Source organism: Odontesthes bonariensis, chromosome 16, assembly GCF_027942865.1.
Source record: "Odontesthes bonariensis isolate fOdoBon6 chromosome 16, fOdoBon6.hap1, whole genome shotgun sequence".
NCBI lineage: Eukaryota > Metazoa > Chordata > Actinopteri > Atheriniformes > Atherinopsidae > Odontesthes > Odontesthes bonariensis.
Genome location: NC_134521.1, coordinates 20,210,812 through 20,235,846, shown reverse-complemented (window position 1 = coordinate 20,235,846; position 25,035 = coordinate 20,210,812). Strand labels below are relative to the sequence as shown.

The window sequence follows — 25,035 nt, the reverse complement described above, 5'->3', positions numbered from 1 at the left end:
TAGTATTAAAAATAGCGAACTCCGCATGATTTTACCCAGTTGGGATTCCGTACTCGACACGAGCAGGATTTACGACACCACGTTCATCTTACGGCTATTAGTGTTGTAGCGACGACAGTCCAGGTGACATGTGAGAAGGTTTGGTTTTCGAACTTTACGAGTAAATTTAAACGTGTTTAAACTGCCGGACGCACCATGCGTGACAGGTCGCTTCCAGCGTCTCCCAACTGGTACTGCTCGCGCTGCAGTGATGTCAACAGCAAAGGTTTATTGGGCGTCGGAGCCAAAAACGTTATCTACTTGATTGACGTCTCTGCATCCTCATGCAGGGTCACAGGTGAGGCTGTTGAAGCTGCCGCACATCAGAAAAAAACACGGTTAACTCTTCCATTTGTCTTTACAGCCAAAATAAAAGAAAGATGTGTTACACGTAGATAAAAGTCCCCTAATGGACCAAACGAAACAGAGAAAGTCTTCTCAGGTGTGGTTATTACAGTTGGTGCTAAAAGAAAAAGCCACTTGGGGATTCATTTTTGGGCCAGAATGAGATCTTGAGAACTTATTTTGAAACTGAACTGAACTGAACTGAACAAATAAGAGGAGCCCTGAGTTTCTTTGAAGTTTCCCTGAATGCTTTTGAATCTCTGTTATTGATCAGAATAGTGGACTGGTGGGGGGCCCGGATTCCTTGTGGAATCTATTTATTAATATGTACTTGTTTTTTTTTATATAATTCTGAACTGAATTTGTCAGGGTTTGGACTGTGCAGCAGTTATCACAGTTTTCAGTGAATAATTAAAGTAAATGTTATCTGTTACAGAAGAAACACAGCACTGATTTATTGTTGGATTTTTAACTAAAGGAATGGTTCAGATCTATGTAGGAAAGTTCAAGACAAGTTTCTCTGTCTGGATTTCCACAAGAAAACTCTGACGCATCCTTCATTAAATCTGAGTTTCCATTCTTTCAAACCACAAACTGAGTTCAAATGCAAATAAACAAACAGATTCACAGAAGAAATGACAGAACTGTTTGCTCAGAGTCAGGGGTCTGATGTAAAGCGTCCTCTTTCTGTATTTTGCAGGTGAACTTGTGGGGCACAGGGACTTGGTGTCGGGCTTTTCTTTCTGTCAGCACGCAGGACAGAGTCACATCTGTGTCAGCTCCTCCAATGATGGCAGTATTCGCTTCTGGGACTCGGACAACAGAGCTCTGATAAAGGAGCATGCAGCTCATCAGGTGAGGGTCCGCTCTTCTGCATCGTTGTCCCACGTGCCCTGAAAGCTGCGTTTTACATGAGTTTAAAAGCCCAAACCCAGCCCCGATGTTGGCCTTGTCCTTCTAACCCCTTCAAACAGTAAGTTGGGGGGGCCATTTGGATGGTAAGATGACTACTACTCTTTGATCTCCAAAAGAAAAGGCTAATCTCATCCCTGCAAAATAAAGGGCACAGACTTTGGAGAGAATAGGAACTGGGCTGTGTGTCTTTCAATGGCATTTTTAAAATGGTTGTTTTGGTTAGAGAGAGTATTGTCAGCTTACTTTCCATTGTTTGCTTCAAATATCTAAGGTGGTGTGTGGTTAAACCTAAAACCGTTGGCATAGCATAAATGAATCATTAAACAATCTGGTATACTTTCTCATTACCGTTCTCTTATTTATTTATTTTTTTTTATGTCTGAATGTTCAGCCAATAACGAGAATAAAGATGTTAACATTTTGCCTCTGGAACTTGACTACAATGCTCATGATGTAACACTCAGCATAAACAGGACGTCACTTTTGTCGTTGTGTCCACTCAGAGCCCCGTCTCAGCCGTGCACTGGTCCCCTGTGGATAAAAACCTGGTGGTGTCTGGGGATGAGAAAGGAGTCGTGGCCGTCCACTGGTTCCACACGGGAGACAGCGCCAGCTTCTTCCCCGAGCCCAGGACCATCTTCTGTCTCACCTGCTCCCCTCACACCTGGAACTCTGTGGCTGTTGGGTAAGAAGAGCTCCACTGTTAAAATCACAGACCACAGATTATGGCTTTTAAAAGTGCTTTTATCAGGGGGTTACAGTTAAAAACTGAGCCCAGCAAATCCCATCTGTGCCAGGATTTGACTCAGTTTGGGTTTTAACCTGGAGGAGTTTGGAAAGAGACTAAATATGGACATCAACAGAACTTTTATTACACATATATTTGATAAAAGCAGCTTTGATTGGGGAAAAAAAATGTAAATTTTGATGCATTGATTAAATGGACAAAGGTTATGTCTGTTTGCTCTCTGTTTTGTCTTTGTTTAGCTTTCACTTTTGAGAAAAGGTTCAAGTGGAATTTAGGTTTTTAGTTCATTATTGCTCTAACCATCTTTGAGACACGCACATAACTTTATTTATTGACAGATTTTAAGCCACCTAAAGCCAAACTAATGATTATTTAATGATTTTCTATACTGTAATCTAAACAGTGGAATTAAGTCTTACAAATGACATGATGTGTAAATTTACTTTAAAAGTAGTTTTAGTAGTAGTTTCTGATGGCAACTGAATATGGCGGAGTCGCATGTGACTCACTCTCTTGCGAACTGCTGCAGTCCCAATTAACGGACAGACACAGTCGCGGTGGTTTAGTTCAGAGGAATCCAACAGGTCGCATTATTAAACGAATAGCATATATATATATATGTATATGTATATATGTATACATACACACACATATATATATATATATATATATAAATGGGGTTCATTTAGTTTTTCACACACACACACACACACACACACATATATATATATATGTGTGTGAAAAACTAAATGAACCCCATGATCCAACAGCTTGTAGAACCTCCTTTAGCAGCAATGGGTTGAAGTAATATTATTAGCTGCCGTCCACAGTCGTTTTGCTTAACACAACACTTTGTGTTTGTTCTCCTTTATACGAATTCTTGTGGAAAAAACCTACTATGAGAAAACTGCAACTATAAAAACCTAGTTTTGTGGGATGATGCAGCTTCTCAAACAGGCAAGGCAAGGCAATTTTATTTATAGAGCACAATTCATACAGCAGTGACAAGTAGAGCCGATAAGCACGACGCTGTTCCTGTAGAGCAGATAACCCTCACAGTGCAACACTGACCGTTCAACGAGCTCAAAAATGGAGAAAAGGGATTATTTTCAGCTGTTTCCATCCATCGCTGCTGTTCCACACAACCACTGCGCGGCGATATGAGTCGTTATAGCCACATGACGTGGTAGACGAGTGTGCTTCGTGCACTGTCCAATCTCACGTGAATCTGCAAATATTGCATGCTCACCGTGGCGCCGTCACTTTCACAGGGATGAGGGACATTCATGAAAAACTGTCCCATGTGTGACAGGGAAGAATTTCAGTGGCACACAGATATCAGTAATTGTGACAACACTGTTGTAGGTACAAGGATGGGATGATTGTGTTGATCGACCTGAGTAAGAAAGGCGAGGTGATGCACCGTCTCCGTGGACACGACAATGAGATCCACTCGCTGGCGTGGTCGCCTTTGTCTGGTGAAGACTCTCTTCACAGCAGACCTGAGGACAGTGAAGGTAACGGTGTCAAGTCACAGTAAAAGAAACGACCATCAAGGACAACTCAGCATCTCTGCATATTTTTTTTTTTATTTTTTTTTTTTTCTATAAATGTGAGACTTGTTTTTGATATATTTCAGCAACAAACGGGGTGTCCACGGGAGAGGAAAGGGGCTGCTATCTGGCCTCTGGAAGCAAAGACCAGACTGTGCGGATCTGGAGCACAGCAAAGGGAAAAGGTGAGGGATTCCTCAGCAGCATCACTGGGCAGATTTGTGGGTTGCTGGTTGTGGCTCCTTAGTTTTTCAAATTAAACCTTGATCTTTTAGTAACCAGCATTTATATAAAAAAAAAAAAACTCCTCAGGAATCAGCTCCCACGTGCAGAGAACTTGGAACATACTGCCGATGTTCCTTAAGAAAGATGAAACGTGACGATGTTGTTTAATCATCACCATGCCCTCCTTCCCTCCTGCCACAGGTGTGATGACTTTGAAGCTGCCGTACCTGAATAAAAGAGGCTCTGCGGTTGACCCCGGGGTCAAAGAGAGAATCTGGCTTAATGTCCACTGGCCTAAAGGAAGGCCGACGCAACTCGTGTCCAGCTGCTTCAGGTACACCCTCCTCATACCACGCATTTAGATCAGACAGTTCTGGCTTCTTTGTTTCCTCTGTCACAAAAGTATTCAAATGCCCAAACTGGCTTTCTTCTGATTATTTGTGGCCCTAGCGGGGAGTTGGTGATGTGGGATTTGACCAAGGCAGGTAAGCAACGATGGAGCCTGTTTGGGACGTCCTCAGAGGGTCAGAACCATAACAGGATCGTCTTCAACTTGAGTTCAGTTCACCTTCAGGACGGCGCCGAGCTGCTCATCAGCACCTCCATGGACAGAGAGGTGGGTCACCTTTCTCTGACCCAAACTGTTCAACAAAAGTCTGCTTTGAATGAATGAAGTGATCCCTCAGTCAGAGCTTTTTAGAATTTAAGGGTTCCGAGTTCGTCGGCCTTCTCTGGACATTCGCAGAACCCTCAGCCCCGTTTGTGCTGCCATTATTAGAAGATATATATTTACCAGTTTACAACTCAAAAAGTCTCTGCTTTGCTAAAAGTAAAATGACATTTTTAATTGTTTTTGGTATATTTTTCAAGGTTAAATGCTGGGATCTGAACTCTCTGGGCTGCTGTTGGACTCTGCCCACCCTCGGGGGAGTCATATTCGCCCTCACCTTCTCCCCCGTGGCTTCAGGGTGTCTGGCGCTGGGCGTCGGTGACAGCATGATCCGTGTGTGGAACACGCTGACCACTCAGAACCAGTACGATATCAGGTCCTTCTGGCAGGGCATCAAGTCCAAGGTCACAGCGGTAAGAAGTTTTTTTTTTTTTTTAATTTTTAAACAGAAAAACTTCTCCGTCTCAACGTTCATAGAAATTTCCCGTATTGAAATACACACTGACATGGTTCGTGCCGAGGGGGTTTTTGTTGTCTTAATTCCTCGTAATTTTAATTGTCAGTTACTGATTCTTGCCCGTTACCTTCACACAGTCTCATTTGAATATTATCCAGACATTATATTAGCAGCTGGCACGGTAAACTGTGTGCCATGTCTGCTCTCTTATACCCACATTTGCATTTTCACATAAAATAACATCAACATGATTTCAGGGCCGGGGTTCGTGTCTGAAAAATGTCACAAATGGCATAAAAGAAGCACTTGATATCGGATAAATTAAGACCCTTCTCATTTTGTTGCAGTTGGCGTGGCACCCGAAAAGAGAGGGATCCTTGTCTTTTGGAACAGATGACGGCAAAGTTGGGATTTACGATGTCTTCTCAAACAAGTAAGAAGTTTTGTATTGATCACTCCTCACACGCTCCGTCTCCTGTATGAGTTAAAACCCACCGCAGGAGTTCACCTGAAGCTTTTATTAGAGACGCACTTTTACTCTTCTCCTTTTATTCATAGTCTCATTAATCCCAAAACAACTACTGAATTGCTAATGAGCAAGAACCTTTAAGGCAGTCTGAGTACGTGTTAGGCCTAAATGATTCAAACAGTCACTAAATGATGGAAAATACTTCCATGTTGGGACTTCAATGGGCCAAAAAGTTCTATCTTTGCTTTTGTTCTTTTCTTTGGCACCTTGTGTATTCGGCTCATATTCCCTCGGTCCCATTTTCCTTCACGTGTCACTGACGGAGCATTTGTTCTGCTTCATCTCCTCTCAGGCCTCCTCAGATATCAAACTCCTATCACAAGAAAACGGTTTACACACTGGCCTGGGGACCTCCAGTCCCCCCGGTGTCGTTCGGTAAGTTTGTCTCATGAACTCTGAGCTGCTTCTGCTGTTTGCTCTGAAGGTTCTGATGCGGCAAAAAAAAAAAAAAAAAAAAAAACAGCAAGTCAGCTTAAAAGCCCCAACGTCTCCACACGTCCTTTTGTCATTGATTCTGTAATCGAATGAGCTGAGAAAACACTTGGAGCTTACCTCATTCCACTTGATTCCCTCATGGGGAAGTGGGGTTGTAATTTAATTTCACCAGCTGTCGGCACATGACATTTTGATTAGAGTATCACTCACTTGGCTTCGAAGCCATAAACGGAATTGTTGTGGCAACAATCTGCTTAGGTCTCCTTAACTTACAAAAGGAGCAGATAGTTTGCCTGCAGCTTTAGCGCCAGTTCAGACCACATCCTGGAGCTCTGGATGACTTAAAGTAGGTGTGCAGGGGAAATTGGGACCAGCTGCTTCCTCGGAGACTGTCCCTGTCACATTTCAGCCCTTTATATCCTGACTGCCTGCAGGTGCAGATTGACTTTATTTTCCAAAAACTGAGGTGGAAGAAGGTGAACACGGGTGACAGCTGCAGAATTCATCAGCTATATCCATCTGAGTGATATAGGGATTTTCTCATTGAGATGTTGGCCCTTTATAGTTAGGCATGTAAGAAGCTTCTTATTGTACTTATTTGTCTGCAGGGTGAAGTTTTTTGGGGTGTTTATCTGAAGAATTGGGTTAAATTAATCAAGCGGAGTATATGTCAACAAGTCTGTGTCATTATAAAAAGGTTTAATCCATTAAATTGATTAAAAAAATGTGTATTTAGCTAAAATATGTGTAGTGCCTGGTGTAAATACCACATACAAGCATTTAGGTCCTGGATAGACACATTTAATAGAATTCTCTCCAAGTTTGCTGCTTTAAAGGCCCCCTGATTCGTTTTTGAATAGCATGGTGGAGGAGTTTCTGTACGAGTGAGTCACTCCGTTTGTTAAGTATGGTCATTAGTGCTCACAGGTGATGCTGCGATCTACAAATGGTGGTCATGCTCCAGAAAACAAAGCAACACGGGCACAGAAGAGGGCTGCGAGCTTGTAATCATGGACATGAACAGGATTAAAAAAACAAAAAAAATACTTCTGTGTTACAAAGATGCACCCAATGCTGTTGTGTTACCACAGGGCAAATGCTGCTGTGTTTGCATATCTATTAAAAGTTACTCTTGATGAACAGAGCCTACGATTCTATAAACCTTTGGGTTTGTATGTGTGACATTCAGGTGCTGCAGGAAAGCAAAGCTACAGCCTGTACAGCTGTGCCGGTGAGGGTGTCATTCTGCAGCATGATCCGTCCAAGCTGAGCGGGGAGGCGTCTGACATCGACAAGCTCATCAGAGACACCAACAACATAAAGGTAGGAGGATGTAATTATGTAGGTAAATGCCTTTCTTTGGTGAGCAAAGGAAAGTATTTTCCTGGCATAGGAAGCCAGCTGCTGGATGATGTGTGCACACGGTGGATCAGTCTTTGTCTGTTTATGCTTTTAAATCAACAAATCTCATTTTTATTTTATTAAAAGAAAAATAGACCATAAAAGCCACCTACTTTTACCCCCACCACACCGTGCTATTGCAGCTGTAACCCAAAGCAACGAGAGTGGTAAAGTTAGCGTTATACGCAGCATAGAGAATTAATTTGGCGCCCATAACAACTACATGGAAGCACAAATTTCAGGAACCCGTCAGTGAACCGTGAACATCTGTCGGACACACCGCACACTCAACCTTCTTCATGCCAAAGCTTTAAGGCAGCCGTCATGCGGCCTGGCACTCGCTTCCTGCGACTGTTTCATGTTTGCTGTTGAATGGAAATACAAGTGATCTGAATAGGTTAAAACCGTGAGCTTTGCTTCCCCGCAGCACAAGCTGTCTCCACACACAGACCTCAGCTGGAAGCCAGATGGGAAAGTGGTTGCCATCGGCAACGAGGATGGGTGAGTGACAGGCGGTACATGACCCATCTCGCAACACACCGTCGTCCCTTTTTGGGTCCTGGAGCAGGACCAACTGTCCGCTCGCTGTGTGTTGTCTGGAGGCTACAGAATAATGAGTTTAGTCATGTGTGAACTGTTGAACTGGGTTTCTAAAACTCACTACACGCCAAATGTCAGAGTCACAAAGGCAAAAATTTAGAGCGAGTAGGTAAAAAAATAAACGGTCCGGCGGTGATTTCTGTCCCTTAAAAAATGTGTTTACCAGTATTTAAAAAGCACTCTGTGTGATTGCATCCTCTTTTTATTTCTAGTGCGCTGTTGCCACTTTTTATTCCTTTTATACATCTGACCGCTTGCCCCTCCACAGGTGCATTGATGTATATCAGGCTCCCGCTCTGCAGCTGCTGTGCAGCATCCAGCAGCACCACAAGATCATCAACACGTTACGATGGCATCACGACCACAGCTCTCCACCCGAACTGCACTGTCTCCTGGCCTCAGGATCCAGCAACGCCATTGTTTATGTGCACGATCTCCACACCATTATAGGTGAGAGGAGACCCTCTAACATCCAGTCGGTCCAACATATTTCCCCTGAAATCCTTTATTTGGGAGACCTTGCGTTGTTGTGTGGAGTAAAATGATTTAGAAATTTGAAGAACTTTAATTTGGAACTTCCCATTCAAAGCTGAAATAAAGTCAAAGAAAAAAAAAAAAAGTCAAAGTTTGGCTTAAAGTCGCCACAAATTAGCTCCAATGTGTTTGCTCCTGTCCTTATTTTATCCTCACCAGGCAAAAAATTCACCGGCTGAGGCTGGAGATCATTATCAAACACCAGCGGGTGTTAAATGATGCTATCTGGTGTTAAGTTGTGCCTCTTGGTGTTGTATAAACTCCTGGTGTCTTTTAAACATACACATCACATGTTTTTTGGCTTGTTGTTGTTAGTTTGGTATCATATTTGAGATATTTGACATTTTGGTGGTTTGCTTTCCTTCAGAGAATCCTCCAGAGAGCCCTGTGGTGCTGACAGAGCCGTATCGCAGGTTGTGTGGCCACACAGCCAAAATCACCGGCATGGCTTGGAGTCCGCACCACAGCGCCCGACTGGTCACTGTATCATATGACGGCACAGCCCAGGTGAGTATGGGGAAACGTTTATGGCAGATGCTGCTTCGTTTCAATGAGCTGGCTTCATAAAACCACCATTCAACCTCTTAGATATGCTGTGAAGTTTATGCTATTGAACCTTTTTGTTTCATTTAGGTGTGGGATGTGCTGGAAGAGGCAGCTCTGTCTAACTATCGAGGTCACGCCGGATATCTGCTGTGTGTGGACTGGTCACCCGTTGATCCGGATCTGATCTGGACCGGAGGGAAAGACTTCACCGTGCAGGAGTGGAAAGTCTCCAAACAAGAGTTTACAAAGCCACCGAAAGGTAAACATCCGTCCGTTGAAGCACCAGGAGCAAATCCTCCCTGATTTTTGGTGTCGAATGCTTTAAGCTTCGCATTTGTTCTCACCTCAGGAAAAAAGATGTCGATGTTGCAAGAGAAGAAGAAGACCGGTTCCAAGCAGAAGACGAAGAATAAGGCTGCGTCCGGCGCCGAAAGAGCCGCGGTGCCAAAGATGAACGCAGAGAAGGTGGCGGCGGAACAGGAGCTGTCTGACGACGAGGGAGATGAAGTCAGCTCAACACACAGCCTGGAGCCACCAGCAGGTAGCAAAGTGTGGAACAACACATGTGAGCCATTTTATTTGGATATTTTTAACACTTTTCTTCTTTTTTTTTTTTGTCGTCCAGCAACTTTCGAGAAAGGAAAATCCTCTTTTGCTGCAAAAAGTAAAGACAAACCAGGTGTGTAGTTTAATTTTTATCCAACTTTATAATTGACCGCGTGCACGTTCGACTTTGTACAACTCCTGGGAAACAAAACATGGAATCGGCACGGAGGATGTTCATTCAGCTTTTATTATAATGTAGATGAAACAAATCACAGATATGACAGAAAACAGCGGAGTAAAAAAAGTCGCTCTTTGTTGAAGAAATTATGAACCAAAATCATCAATAAAGATACAAAATGGCAGAAAAAGAGCCAAAACAAGAGTAAGAGTAGAGTAGAGTAGAGTTATGTTGTAGCTGTAACTTCTGTTCCGTGATGCCACAGTGGCGGTAAGGCAGTAAACGTTAAAGGTGAAATTAGGGTATCCTTGTCTTATTGTTTGGTAACTAATTTGAATCATTGTTTGTGTGTTTTTTCAGATTTAAACTTGCTGAAGAAGAAGAAGCCTCGCTCCATGCTGCCCCTCAGTACATCCATGGACCATCGGCCCAAAGAGGAGCTGCTGCAGGACTGTGTGACTCTGGCCTCCGTCAAACACCGAAACGGTGAGGCTGTCCGAGCGAAAACGTATAGATTCACATCAGACCTGCGGTAAACGGTTCAACTGCACATTTGGCAAAACAGCAGCTATGTTTCCATGGACAAATATTTCTTCAATCTGAAATCATTTAGATTCTATGGCGTCACATTTGGTAAAGGAATACAACCGGACATGCGGTCAAATACCCGGCAAAATATGACTTTACGTTATTTGCGTAGGATACTCTTCTGTTCAGGGGCAACAGCAGCTCCACAGAAAAGGATGGTCACAAACCCGCCAGGTCATGCACAGGTGGAAGAAAATGGACCCGCTCACCTCTGAAACCGACGCAGGATGAACTACTTACATGTGGCCGTGATGAGAAGTTTTCTTGATGCTTCTCTGGTTAACTCAGTCATAAATCCTTGATAACCTCCAAATGCTAGTCTTGTAGCATCAAACCAACATGGAAAAAATGATGTGATTAGTTTATTAATTAGATCTTATGTGCTCAGAACGATTTCTGTTTGCTCGGATTAAGTTATTCTTTGCGTGAAAATATTTTCTGCTCACAATACAGCTGATGCGCTCGCAAAATACATTTGTCTGCACTCAGAGTCCGACTGCTCGCGCAGGAAAGAGGCTCAAATATAACGCCATAAGGTTAGCGATCCGACTGTATCCTTTCCATCAAAACTTAAGGTATTTGACACGCATAGACCAGGACAAAGTGGAACTAAAGAACTGGATTTACTGATGAAACTCAATTAATTAAATAGAAGACAAGCAAAATCAATTCATATCATATATTGACAGCATTTCTGCAGCTGCTTTCCATGAAGCAGCAGTTCCACAACACAGAAGCCCTCCAGAAGCATCCGTCTAAGACGCGTTTTGTTTTGCTGCCGGCACGTTTCTAGCCCTTAAACTCATCGTATCGTCTGACAACCTCAACGGTCCGAGCACAGGCAGCACATTCCCTCCCAACTGGAGAAAAGCCAGAGCATGTGCATGCACGGATCCATTTTCCTGTTGGTCAGATTATCCAAAGGTTCAAATTCTTAACCAGATAGATGCTGTGGGGGAAAAACAGGACTTTTGGAACTGTCACATTGTCGCCTGTTCATTGGACTCTGTTTCTATTCCAGCACCACCTGCAGGCTGTGTCCCTGGACAGGGAGATTACATCCATCTGGGCCTGTTTGCTGACACACAGGCTCTGTACCGCATGTTTGAAGCAGAAGGTATGTATGCTTTTGACTGTTTGTTTGAATTACCTGATGGAATGAGCTTTAACAAGCTGAAACTTTGTGCAATACCTGTGACATGCAGCAGCTGCAGTCTCATCCATTATTTTACTCCTGTTCAAGCGGATCGTGTTGAGGCGTGACATGAGGCACTCTCCTCCTCAGGGTACTCAGAACTTAGTAACTCCTGTAGCACATTATTACTCTATGAGAGCACGTACAGTAAATGGTCAGAGCACTCAGACCACACGCCAAACTTTATTCTCAAACACTTTTGTTTCCCTCGCCTGCAGTTGGACCACAGGCAGCTGGTAGGCTACCTAAAAACCTTTAAGCCACAGTTGGGTCGATTGTTGCTCCATTCCTGTGTGTTTTGTTTAAGTTTTTCGCAACTGAGAGTAAGAACGTTTGGTTAATATTTCACAGATGTTTGTTTTTTGTAACCAATCAGAATTCCCTACTTCCTGCTGGTAAACGCCGAGGAATTCCTTGTTGGGGCATAAGTTATTAAACAAAGTGCCGGTAAAGCATTATTATCAGCTCATGTATTTATTTGTTTAAGTGATCTATATAGTAGCTAATGATGAAATTTTATGTCAATAGTAAAGTAAAAAGCAAGAGAGGAAGAGTTTCGACATCCCACTTCTGAGATGCAGTGAATACAGCATCATCTGAGGCTGAACTTAGGTGGAGATAAAGGTGGAGAAGTTGGATAACCTTGTAGTAACTCGCTGTATGACACATTTTCAGAAATATCAGGCCCAAGACAAAATGCCAGGGTTGGGTTTTGTCTTGAATTCTTCAGTTTGTAGTGACCTCGGCCACCAAAACACCTGCTCTTAAATTCAGGGGAAAAAAGTGATTTTTATTTTTTCCATAAAACGTCTCCTTTTAAATGCTGAGGAGTTTTTCACATGTGGTCGCTGAAGTCCTTCATTCCCCTTTGTGTGTTGTTCATCAGAGGAGGCTCACGTGGAGGCGGGTCACTATGACTCTGTAGTATACCTGCGGCTGTGGAGCGGAGACCTGGACGGAGCGCTGCAGCTCGCCACGGAGAGGGGAGAACTGAATGACCACCTGCTGTCCATCGCTCCCATGGGTAAAGATTTGGTTACTGAGTGTGGTGATGCCATCCCTGACGTATCTTTTACTGGCTTGTCAGAACTATTTTCCCTCAAGCATGCTGTCCGTCATGTGGCCGTTTTTAAGTCTGAAAGGAACGTGCCAACAGGTTTTTTTGTTTTGTTTTTGTTTTTTTTGTTTGAACCTACTTTTGATTGGAGTAGGTTGTCCCCTTGTGACCCCGGCTCAGTCACAGCTCAGTTCTCTGGACTCGGTGTTATTTCAGTGTCTTTGTTTTGTTTTGTTTTTCCGTTTGTCCAGCTGGGTTTCGAGTGTGGAGCCGAACGGTGGAGGCCTTTGTCAAGCAGCTCTGTCTGCAGGAGCAGTACCTGAAGGCGGCGTCCCACCTGCTGTCCATCAACAAACTCTACGAGGCCGTCGACCTGCTGAGATCTAACAAGCTCTTCAGGTTTCCTTTCATCTATATGTTTTTCATATTTTCTTTTGATTTTTGCACCGCGTTTAACAATGAAATGAAATATTTCAAGTTTAATCTGCATCGATAAGTGGCGTTAACTTTCCGAGTCTAACAGAGGAGGCGCTTCTGTGTCTGTCAGGGAGGCCATAGCTCTGGTCAAAGCCAGGCTGCCAGCAGATGAATCCGTCCTGAAGGAGTTGTACACGAGCTGGGCGGCTGTGCTGGAGAAAGATGGACATTTATCTGCTGCTGCTAAATGGTCAGAACTGGAACAAGTTACATAATCTTCCGTCAAAGTCGTTGTTTTTTTTTCTCATATCTGCTTGCCTGGTTGATTTTCATATACAAAACCGGTCTTGCTTGTTCGATCTTTTCCAGTTACCTCGCAGCTGGTTCCAGCTTCGATGCAGCCAAAGTCATCGCCCGGAAGAACGATGCCTCGTCTCTGAGGACGGCAGCCACGCTGGCGAGACTCTCGGGAGAGGAAGCTCTGGCTCAGTCGCTGGCGCTGCGGTGTGCCAAAGATCTGGCTGCTGCTCAGGACTGGGTCGGAGCTCAGGAGGTTCTGAGCTCACAGGACGGCCTGCTGGTTGGTACCTGAGACGACTTCTAAAACCGCCTGTGAGAATGCTTTAAGGCATTCTCACTATTAAGTTCCTGTTTCTCTTTATTATTGTTCCGCCAGTTTTCGGCACCTAACTACTCCTGCATACTTTCAGCTATTTCTACCATTTTGGTATCAAAACGTTCAGCTCTTTCAGCAGATTCCTGCTATCATTTTTGGTGTTTTTAACTTTTACACTTTTTAAGATCTTCAACTTTTATTCAAATTTTCCCGTCATTCAAATGAATGGAAACTGCTTTCAGCTCTTCCAAATCATCTTCCTCTTTCCAACTATTTCTGCATGCTTTCATAGAGCAGTGGTTTTCAAAGTGGGGGCCACCAGGGGGCGCTAGGGGGGCCTCAGAAAATTGGAGGGAAGATAAGAAAAAAATGCAAAAATAGAAAAAAATTAATTTTTTTTTTTTACACATCATTATAAAAAATAGTCACATTTTTTTTAATTAGTATTGTAAAATACAATTTATAATAATATGTCATATCTAAATGTTATTTGCCATGCTTGTCTTTCTGATGGCTGCCAGTCAAAACATCGTAGACCTGGCAGTTTGCGCCTGTTCTCAAGCTGCGCTGCTCCTCAAGCTAGCGTGTAGGTAGCTTAGCCAAAATGGAGAGATTTTTGACTACAAAGAGACCGAAGGAACAGACCAACAGCCCTGCTGTGGAGGACACTGCTGCAAAAAAATAACTAAGAACTGGCCAACTAAAATCAGAAAGTATGAGGCAGCATACATTAAGTTTGGCTTTACAGCCATACAGAAAAATGGCCACGATAGCCCGAAATGTTTCCTCTGTCTGGAGACTCTCTCAAATGAGTGTTTAAAACCTTCGAAACTTCAGCGTCACTTGATACAAAAACATCCGGCAGACTTCTTCAGACGTAAAGAAGAGCATTTAGTCAGGCCATCAGCTGCATTCACACAGCAAGCTACTGTCCGTGAATAAAAGAGAGAAAATACGTTCTAAATGTTGATGTTTCTTTACATATTTTGTAGCATTGTCTGTGGTTTGCAAAGGGGGTCCCCGGCCAGAAGCTAATACTATTTGGGGGGCCTTGGCATAGAAAAGTTTGGGAACCCCTGAGCTAGAGACACCCATTCAAACTTTAAATGGGTCACAAGACATTCAGCTGTTACCAATTGTTTCAGCTTTTTCATGAAGATTTTGCTCCGTCTTGATTTTTATGAATGAGCACACAGTTGAGTGCGTGCTGATAAGTTTCAAATTTTTAAGTTTTTTTCAAACAAATTCCTCTAACTTTCATACAGTTTAACTAAGAGAAACAAATTATACCTCAAAATGTCGGAAGAATTGTCCTCTTTCAGCCAATGTAACTACTAAAGAGCTCACATTTACAGAATTTCAGCTATGAGCCTTGAACCGAGATCAACCTCTCAAATTCTCTGACTAACTCCAATGTTAAGTTTGGTATTACACAAAAATCACAAAATTCCTTCAACCAATACCTTAGCAACCGTTTTTACTGCTAAAATTGAACTATTTTCAGCTTTTTTTTTTTTTTAGCATGGTCAGCTATCCCCATTCAGCTCATAAGCATTCTCATTGCTGTTTCACAGGAACAGCTCTTTCTAGTTCTTTTTTATTCTTTTATTGCGAGAATCTCATCACGGCTGACTGATTTGCGACCCTCTGCAGGTCCACAGACTGCACCTCTGTGTGGCTGAGCTGCTGGCTGCGATGCTGGAGGACTCTGAGCTCATCTCTCCGGCGTCCTGCGTCTCCAGTCATCAGTGGGCGTCACCGGTCAAATGTCCCACCAGCATCCAGGACCGAGCGAGAGACGTCTGGGAGGAGGAGTTTGGCATTTCCCAAAACTCAGAAGGACATCGATGCGTCGCGGCTCTTCTTCAGGAGCTGAAGTCCGTGGAGAGTCCAGCACCCACCGCCAGCGTCCCCCTCAGACAGGTTCAGTCCACAAGCCACGATTTAAGATGGAAAGACTGCTAAATGTCTCGTTATGCCGTTCATTTGAAAGACGGTGTCCGCTCCATCCTCAGGTCCTGCTGTATTCCTCCGTCCATCTGACCCGTGCTGTGCTGAGCTGGTTGCTGAATGATGACGGGCAGCTGATGAAGGAGCTGTGGCAGTCGGTGGCTTGGCCGAGAGATGCAGGACACTTCTGTGTCTCCGCTGAGCTCTGCAGGCTGCTGTTCCCAGATGGTGAGCAATCATTTCTGCATTCTGCATTTGACCGAATAAAGGAACAGTAATATGTTTGCTCATATCTTAAGATTGTTGGTTTGTAAAACGGGAATTGATGAACTATGAGGTCAGTGTATTTGAAATGATCCCTCTCTCTCTTCGTCATTCAGGTGACGTCAGCGTTTGTTCCAGGAAGCATCCCAGAACACTTCATCACACAGAAGACGAGGCCAAAGCTGCTGCCAGCAGCCTGCAGGCTTTTGTCCATTACCACCGTCTGTATGAGTGCTGGTGGAGGGCCTCATCAGGCAGCCGGGAGGTCCAGAATGGACTCTCGGCTGCAGACTCCTGTCCCGAAGACGAGGTGAATGACAAGGCGACGAGCCGAGGAACGTCGGAGTCGGACGGTCGCAGGCGGTTTGATAAACTGGACTCTGATGCGTCACTCCTCCTGTCTGAGCCTCACGCTGCCTGTCAGGCCACCCAGAGATCTGTGAGAGATATTCAGGAGCGGCTGGCCGCCATGGTGCTGCAGCACAGCCGGGCTCAGGGGGAGCAGCACGGCTCCGGAGAGAAACGGGACGACAGTTCACCGTCAGACAGCCGGAGCTCTGCTGACGCTGTGCAACGGTGAGTTTTTTTTTTTTTTATTCATGACTGAAACGGTCATATTTCTTCCATTGATTAACAAATTGTAGAAAAACAACAACTAACGTTTCCCTTAGAGCCACAATGAGACGTAACTGAACCACTGGATAGATCAGTACCGAGACATTTATCGTTCCCACACATTAAACGTTTGTTGGCGACCACGGCTGCACGTCTGCAGTAGAGACGCGACGATGAATATTTTTATTGAGGATTCAGGTGATTCCAACTATAATTAACTGATAAGATATCGATTTGTACTCTGTTTAAACTAAACATTCAGCTGTGTGACGTGTTCTATACAACTGCACATCACTTTCAGGAACTTTTCTGTCAAATTAAATCCAAAAAAGCCCCAAAGTGCTCAAAGTTCCTTGATGGAGTTTTTGCTCAAAATCCATCAGAAAAGAAATGACGGCAGACACCATATTAGGCCCTAAACCTTTTTCTTTCTTATGCACAACCAGTCGTAGGTCCAGTGCAGTCACTTTAACATTAATATATGTAATTAATACATATTGTTTCATTCTGATAACTGTGGAACCAACTGGTGCGTCGTTAGCATCGCGCCGTATCTGCAGAACACTGTAAGGATTAACACGCTGCTGGTAGTTTACTCCTGCTTTGATTCTTTTAATCGCTGAGCTGTATTTCTTCCTCAGTTCTGAGGAGCAGGAGACGCCTCTCTCTTTGTCCACCAAGATGTCCAAACACCAGGAAGAGCTGGCTGACCTGCCCGACACAATCAAGGTAGGGGTCCAACCGGATCCGAACAAATGCAGATTATAAGCAGACGGGTTGCAGCACGAAGCGAGATCGGTGGCTCGGTGAGCCATTCTGAGCCGGTGCTCATTGTCACAAACGTGTCTATTTTAACCTGGCGAGATGATCATGGCAACTAAGGTTAAACTCATAACCCGCTCTGGAGCCGTTTGTTCAATTTCAGATTTAAAAACGCCTGTCAGGGCGGCAGACTTTGACTTGATGGTATCCCATCAGTTACATTTAACAAACATCAGATTGTTAACCAACTGACATTTTGACCCACCATAAATCTTGCATGCCATTACCATAACAACCCTGCTTTCAGTGGGTGAATTAGTGGGTTGTATCCGTTTTTGTATCACGTTCCAATAGCCTACTGCTTTTATCAGATATAACACCCAGGTTAGGTCCACGTCTATATATCAGCAAATATTTGATGCATGATTTCCACATTATTTTCGGGCTAAATGTACTCCTTATGAAGTTAAGCTTTAGAGCTTTATGTCATGATGTAAACAGCAGCAACAGTGTTTTCTGTAAGGATTTCTATATTTTTCACACTTCAAACAACCTGCTGTTGTTATGAGCCGTTGATCGGCATATTTTGTACCACAGGGACTTCAAATGACCTGTAAGACGCCTGCTTCTTGTTGGCAGTTTGAAGCGGAAAGATCATATTCTCTGTTGTAGTACCCGTCGTGTCTGAGAGTTAGGATTTGTCGATAGCTAACACAAAGAAGGCCTGGCCGTGTTGAACTCATTTTCGTAGTATTTTTTATTTTTTTTTCACCTTGTTTACTGAACGCTGACAGTGGCTTAATTCAATTTGCACTTAGAGAATGAAAGGTCCAGACCTCTGAATCCAAAGTTTATTGAATATAGAGACAGGAATGAGCTCTCTGTCTGATGTCAGGCAAACGGTCCAGACCAACTGTGCCCTCTTTGTCTTCCAGACGTTTCCACACCCAGATGTGGTGGAGTGCTGCCTCGTCCTCCTGCATCTCAGCAAGTCTTCGTGTTCCGTTTCAAACTCCCTCCAACAAGAAGCCAAAGATCTGCTTCATAAATACGGAACGAGTCCTTCTGTCCTGAAAGCCTGTCAGCGACTCCTCACATGAGCCGTTTTCCCTGTACAGATATTTGTTGAATACTGCAAAAAAAAAAAAAGTTGAATAAACTGATCCTGAATCAATGCGATGCTACATCCAAGTGCCTGAACAAGGCTGCTTTCAGCCGGTGTCCTGAAGCATCTCAGCCCCGAGGAGATTCAGCTAACAGCTTCAAGGTAAATCTTAGTATCAATCTTGAGATCTGCCATCACGACCAACAGGGAAACATCTAATCGTACCAGCTTATGGTTTTTTTTAATTTTTTTTAGAAATCCTCCATATCTTCGTCTTTAAATATATTTTAAATGTAAACTTCCCTTTCTGTGGATTATCCATGTAGGTTTGGTAAATGTAAGACATACCCAGTACAACTTACCGTGGCTGTGGTAACACCTTGAAAACTATGTTGTTTCAAAGTAAAATGTCCAAAAACCTCTAAAGATTGTTGCATCTGATGTGCTTACAGTTCTACTTTTATAAACGTCCCCCGTTTGTGGATCAGGCTCCAGTTAAGCGGCAGCAATGCATCGACTTCTCCGACTCGGTCTCTTTTCTTTGCCAAATTAGCCGTACACAGACACAGATGCTTCGTATTTACATTGAAAATACAAAAGAATTTAATATACAACTGTTAAACAATGCAGAATGTAAAAACGGTGACCACGACGTCTGTAAAGCTGACAGATTGGTTTGGTGGTGACTGTACAGGAAAAACAGCAGTTTGCCCACTGAAACATATGCATGACCAAACATTTACACACTCTGTTTTCTGCAAATGGGAATGAGCTAAAACATTTTTATTATCATCAAAATTATACAGTTTAATTTACAGGCCTTCCAGCATTAACTTTTAAAAATAGAAAGAAAAGTAAATCCATGTTAGGATAGTCTGAACTGAAGTGTCTAAAATCACAGTTTGATACAGGAACTGGTGTCCTGCTGTAACTGATGCTGTAAAAGCAAAGATTTTCTTTTAAAAAGTGTTCTGAATACACGGCCTTATACTCAGTAAAAAGCGACTAAACGAGTGAAGGGTCCACTCTCCCTGCGAGTCCACCGAACAGTCGCTCAGGAGGGAGACTCAAATATTCAAAGTCTTGTTGAAGGACGTGAGCGTGGACATATCTGCTGGTTGGCTTTTAAAACGAGTGCGTATCCACTTGAAGGAGTCGGGCGCCCGGTCAGTGCTTGTTGTTGGTCTCCTCCTGTCCCGAGCTGGAGATGCCGTTCTGGGGTTGGGTGGACCCTGAGCCGAGGCCGTACAGCCTCCCGCAGTACTTGGCGTCGTCGATGTTGTCTTCGAAGAAAAGCTGAACCGAAAAAAATAAATAAAAACGCTCCGATTAGTAACATGATTATGTTTCAGTGTTCTTTTATAAGACGGCATTTTTTTTTACAACCCAGAGAAGTTGAATAATATACGGCCCGTTCACACGTGCACTGGTAGGAACTGAACTTGTTGGCGTCATGAATAACCCTGCTGGTGCTTTTCCGTCTCATTTTGTGACGAATGACTTTAGTTCCTAAACAACATAACTTCCAAAGAGTATGAAGTGGCCCCAACCCAAATATTCATAAGCTACAAACTGACTTATTTTTCCCATACGTTCTGTGATCCGTTGCCTCTCCAAATTCAGAGGCACTTGACTGGACATGCTGACTATTCGACCTCGGTCTAAATAAACGAGGATCAGCACGACAACTGACGAGAACATGAATCTGAGAGAAACGGGAAGATGAAGACATCCGGTTGCTTTTAATATAAAAAACAATGAGCGAATATATGAATTTGGGCAAAATAACAGACGTCTGAACGTTCAGTTGACCATCAGGCGGCAATCCTGAAATAAAAATCAACCAGTTTTCAGTTGGTGCATACGGTTGACACAAATCTCAAGCTTGTAAATATGAATGCAAGTGTACCTCTTTCATTCTGAAGAAAGCCATGCCTGTGAGCAGAGAGTCCGACCCAGCCTGATGCTGCCGTCCAATCCTCTTCAGCTCCAACTGGTCTGCCACTTCCTGCAGCCCGCCCTGCACGCAAACACGCCAGTCAGAGACCTCGAGACTTCTCATGATGCAGAGCCATGGAAACTAGCATCAAATCTGGACCTGAGGCAGCTTTGCAGGCACATTTGAGCCATACCTTCAGATTTTTGCAGCTCTTCATTAAGTACTTCACATCGTAGATTGCGGGGAAAAACAAGTTGAGGATCTGAAAGAAGTCGTGTTCCTCTTCAGGAAGCCGTGCGTCTGTCAGAAGCTTCACCAGGTAGCCGAAGTCGTAGCCACTGAGGAACAGGAAGCACGAGCTTCAGTCCAGGTCAGTCAATTTGTTTGATTTCTTTAGAATCATGGCTGCATTTGCTTTTAGTAACAGACGTTCCTGTTCAGCACCAACTTACTGACATGCTAAAATGTAATCATGTGGTATGATGGCCAAAATAAATCAATATTCCATGTTATCGAAGATCAATAACGGAAGAAAGAACAGATCGGATGGAAATGATAAATGAACCGTGATGAAGCTGAGGTGACGATATCTGATTCAAAACATGCGCGTTGGTCAATAATGGAAATGATCTAGAAAACTTGTTACTTTAGGAATTATTCTTAGTTTAATGGCTAAACACATTGAGTGGCGCAACAGTCGGCCGACCTGTGGAAGGAGAGCCACTTGACGTTTTCACACAGCACCAGACCAGACGTCATGAGGAGCTCAGCGAAGTAGAGCGTCTCGATTCCTTCTTCTTCGTGTTTTTTAAACTGGAGGCCGGAGTTCTGGAGCAGGTCTATGGAGTCCTGTGAGTACATGTCTTCTCTGTGGGGAGAAGTTACAGAGACATCGAGCTCAACCACCAACAGATCACCGGTTTAGTTGTGATTAACATGAATTAACTCATACACTGGACAACTTTGGAAAAATAAAAAAAAAAACTAAAGACACTTACAACCTGACACCGTCTCACATCTGAAGACAATGTCACTGAGTTTTAAGTCACAACCTAAAGATCTTACAGGGTCACTATCTGTATTAGCATCACTAACTGTAAATATCAAGGCTCTTGACCTTTAGTATACTCAAAAATCACATTTCAGTGGGCATCTTTTTAGGTTTAAAGCAAAGCCAAAGACCAGGGCACAGCAGCGGCCACGTTTTGGTTGTAGACCCGAAATGTGGGTCAGAGGCACAAATACCCTTAAGCTTAATAAGCATGATGGAAACAGTTTGAAAGACAGCTGCAGTGGTTTGATCACAGAGCCTGAAAGCTCAATGCTCTGATGTTCAAAGCCAAAAAATACAGCTCTCAATCAGTGATTGAAAGTTTCCTTATTTTCTGTCCATCAGAAACTCACTGAAGCAAAGGCAGACAGTAAAACTGAGATTGTGTGTAACTATACAAACCACTCTGCAGTAACTTTGCATTCACTTAATAAAGCGCGACAGACTTAACCATGAAGTGCAATTTCTCTTTTTTTTCATATTTAAAACCTAAGTTCTTCAATCTAAACAGCAACACACGTTCGGGAAACTTATGTAGCTTTTGAAATATTTCCATGCAAGTTGCATCAATGGCGCCAGCGAGCCTCTGAAACTATTCATTTAGGAGATAATTACATGGTTACAGCTGCAGCTCGTGTTGGTTCATACATGTTGTGGAGAGATGTTGGTTACATTTTCTCTCTCAGAAACTTGTTTAGTCCATCGCCTCACATTTGACGTGTACAAACTGCAACTATAACTGCATATCTGGCACATAATAACTATACGGATAAGTATCTGAAATTAAACACCAGCTGACTGGCACCATCATATGTGCGTGATCTCCTGCATCTTTGTATCCCGGTCAGAGCGCTTATTTCATCCAACCAGATGGTCCTTGCAGTTCCCCGGTCCAGACTCAGAAATAGAAGTTCTGCGCTCATATCCGTCAAGTATTAAGATTAAGGCTGCGAGTTGAGTTGTATCAGACTCATTCATTAATAATATGAAGTCCACTAAACAAAAGGGAGTCATATTTATCATAAAACAGCAGTTAAATGCTGTAGTAAGATATATTATTGTCATAGAAATTAAAGCACTGCTTCAGGTATTAGAGCGCCTCGAGAATCCAAACAGAGCTAAAGAAAAACATGTTGAATTTATAGTGGCACGCAAAGGAAGAGTCCACATACGTGAGGTTGAATTTGAAGTTGAACTGCCACGTCGTCGTGCCAGGAGGATAATCTCCATCCTCGTTCATAAACGTGAGCCCGAGCTGGATGATCTTCAGGAGGTCGACGTTACACCTCAGCAGCTGGTACTGGTAGTCTACTGTGCTGCGAAACTCGCCGATCGGTCGGACCACGACTCCAGGGAATTCTGTGTCCTGGTGAACAATTAAGACAAGGAGCACATTAGTCTACGATGCTTTGAAAAACACTATTTGCTCCCACTCTGCACCGTCAGTTTCATGGTGAAACTCGGCACGTTTTCTTTAAAGATTCCCAAACAAATACACAGAAATGTTCTTCATCCAGAAGCTTTACAACATTTACTCCAAACTACTACACTGAATTTCAATATGAATGTGTAACTGGATGAAAAAAAATTAAGCTGTAAAACGGCAGCGTGTTACCATGGCAACAAAGTTGTAGCTTTGAATAATCTGCCGGATCTTCCTCATTTCATCCTCAACATTGCTCGCCCAGACCTCACAGATTATCTGACTGGAATCTGTAAGTGCGGCTGGCATGTTGGCAGGTCAAGTGAAGCGTTAAAATCCCAACAGTCTTGCAGCGCTCGTGGGGGTGTAGAGGGGAGGGGGGGCGGGGCCAGCACAGTGAATAAATGAACTCTGTTAGTGGAGGAAAAGAAGATATCAATGAATGCATTTAAATCTCTGTGCCACACATAAACAAAACAAATTTTGAATAAAAACCACAAAAAAAAAAGAGAAAAAGACCAGCTGACCACGTAAAAACATAAAGCCAAGGACACCCAGTAGCTAAAACTACATCTGACCAGCAGATTGTACATAAATATAAATCTGCTGTATCCTGGGCAAAGTTTTATGTTGGGTCAAACATTTTATTTGTTTTATAGTTCTAGTTTCTTCAGAGGCTGAGACGTAAAAAGTTTAAGTTTAAAGTTTTATGGAAACTCTGAGCGTCTTAGTAGGCTGCTGAATGGGGTTAAAGGGTGAGTTTGTGTTACTTTATTACTATATCACAGGCATAAAATGGCTTTTAAATTAAAAAAAGTTGTTTCCAGTCGTTTCTCTGACAATCTAATCGACATCTTTCAATTAGATCATTTTAGTTGGCAGACAAATAATTGCAATTAACAATCCAGTTGTCTACTTCTATTTATTGTCATGCCACTATTGCAGCATAAGTCATACATAAGCTAGAAATTAACATCATTCTTATCAGTATAGCAACAATTTACAGAAAATAAATGCATGAAGATAAAACAATAAGGCATGTGTGCACTTTACTTTCCTAAATAGATATTACAGACATGCGGTGTCAACAGCAGAAGACAGGAACAGAGCTAAATGATGTCATTTTAAAAAGCTTTATCAAAATGTGGAAATAAGGGAAATGAGACCCTGATTGAATCCAGTTATTTTCATACAGGTGAATCAAAATGAATTTGACAGGCCTGAGAGACAAGTAACTTCAAGAGGCAGTTTTCTCTATGCCGCTTACAAGAAAAGGTTTTTATAAAATGGATCATGTATTTATTATTTTTCATAAATTAGGTAGTATCACAGCTGATGAGACGGTGAGGGATAAGTGTGCATCTGTATCAGGGTGAACAGACTGAACCTGGACGAGTTTAGACTTTTATTTTGCTTTGGGCTCCACACATACACCCCAGCAGCACCACTGATGATCCGGGCCGCTTCAATCACCCTCTGCAGAGCCCTCCACTTCTCATGCCAGATTGTGAGTCTCCTTCATTAGAATGAGAAGATCCCTGGGTACCTAAAATCCTGTCGGAGTTTAGATCTGTCATATGTTACACTCCCTAGAGATTAAAACTGTTCATTTATGTAACTACTACCCACGTATAGTCTTAATTTCAGTTTTAGTTTAAAAGTAAGAACACTTATGGTTTTCAAAGGACGCTCAGGTGATGTGTGCGACCATATCTTGTCGTAGGTTGGCGGTTTTCTGGGTAAAGTGAATTCCAACTAATGTAACTCTACAACAATACATGAATAAATGTGTTAATATTCAGCTTCAGATAGAGAGAGAATACTCTTTGTTACCATGACAGCAACATGAACAAATGTTTGACTGGTTTTACTCGCACCGTAGCAAACCCGACGGCACCACATGTCACAACTGGAATATTTTAGGGCCAACTTATCCCGATTAACAACTCTTGTGTTTCATGTGTATGTTTTAACGCCAGCACAGCTTCAAGTAAGCCAAACAGCAACAAACAACGCTGCAACGAGGGACCCCCAGCGGCACGATTAGCATCCTAGCTAACGTTTACATGCTAACCGTCGAGCTATTGACGTAGCTTGCGTTACGGGAAGAAAGAGTAAATAAAATCCACTCTGCGTTATTATCTATCGGCGTCTCGTAAACGGCCAAAAACTGCAAACTGGTCAACATACCACTGTCGAAAGAATTAATATTAATTCACCTGAAATTTCCTCGACGTACCCTGCCAGCTAGTTGACAACGCACTCTTCTTCGTTCTCTTCCTGTTCACCCCTCTTTGCGTTTATCAGCAGACTCTTTCATTTGAACACCGCC

At 43.1% G+C, this 25,035-nt stretch overlaps 2 protein-coding genes across 2 annotated transcripts; one reads left to right on the top strand and one right to left on the bottom strand.

Annotated features, from left to right (window-relative positions):
- The first annotated feature begins 96 nt into the window (after nt 1-96).
- On the top strand, nt 97-19,104 carry gemin5 (gem (nuclear organelle) associated protein 5). The gene is made up of 28 exons (XM_075486559.1): nt 97-337; nt 1,085-1,239; nt 1,803-1,984; nt 3,413-3,564; nt 3,687-3,785; nt 4,027-4,159; nt 4,276-4,441; nt 4,696-4,908; nt 5,300-5,385; nt 5,774-5,856; nt 7,106-7,239; nt 7,745-7,818; nt 8,186-8,367; nt 8,819-8,958; nt 9,085-9,256; nt 9,347-9,538; nt 9,623-9,676; nt 10,082-10,207; nt 11,331-11,426; nt 12,391-12,528; nt 12,813-12,960; nt 13,109-13,228; nt 13,348-13,558; nt 15,248-15,517; nt 15,610-15,772; nt 15,925-16,384; nt 17,065-17,152; nt 18,121-19,104. Exons 1-28 carry the CDS (start codon nt 196-198, stop codon nt 18,283-18,285), a joined length of 4,344 nt encoding a protein of 1,447 aa, XP_075342674.1. The 5' UTR covers nt 97-195; the 3' UTR covers nt 18,286-19,104.
- Nucleotides 18,870-25,026, bottom strand: cnot8 (CCR4-NOT transcription complex, subunit 8). The gene is made up of 7 exons (XM_075486560.1): nt 24,923-25,026; nt 22,896-23,114; nt 22,453-22,646; nt 20,936-21,097; nt 20,423-20,567; nt 20,200-20,310; nt 18,870-19,586 (listed from the first exon to the last, which is right to left on the bottom strand). The coding sequence occupies exons 2-7, from the start codon at nt 23,010-23,012 to the stop codon at nt 19,458-19,460; spliced, it is 858 nt and encodes a 285-aa protein (XP_075342675.1). The 5' UTR covers nt 23,013-23,114; nt 24,923-25,026; the 3' UTR covers nt 18,870-19,457.
- Nucleotides 25,027-25,035: the final 9 nt, after the last annotated feature.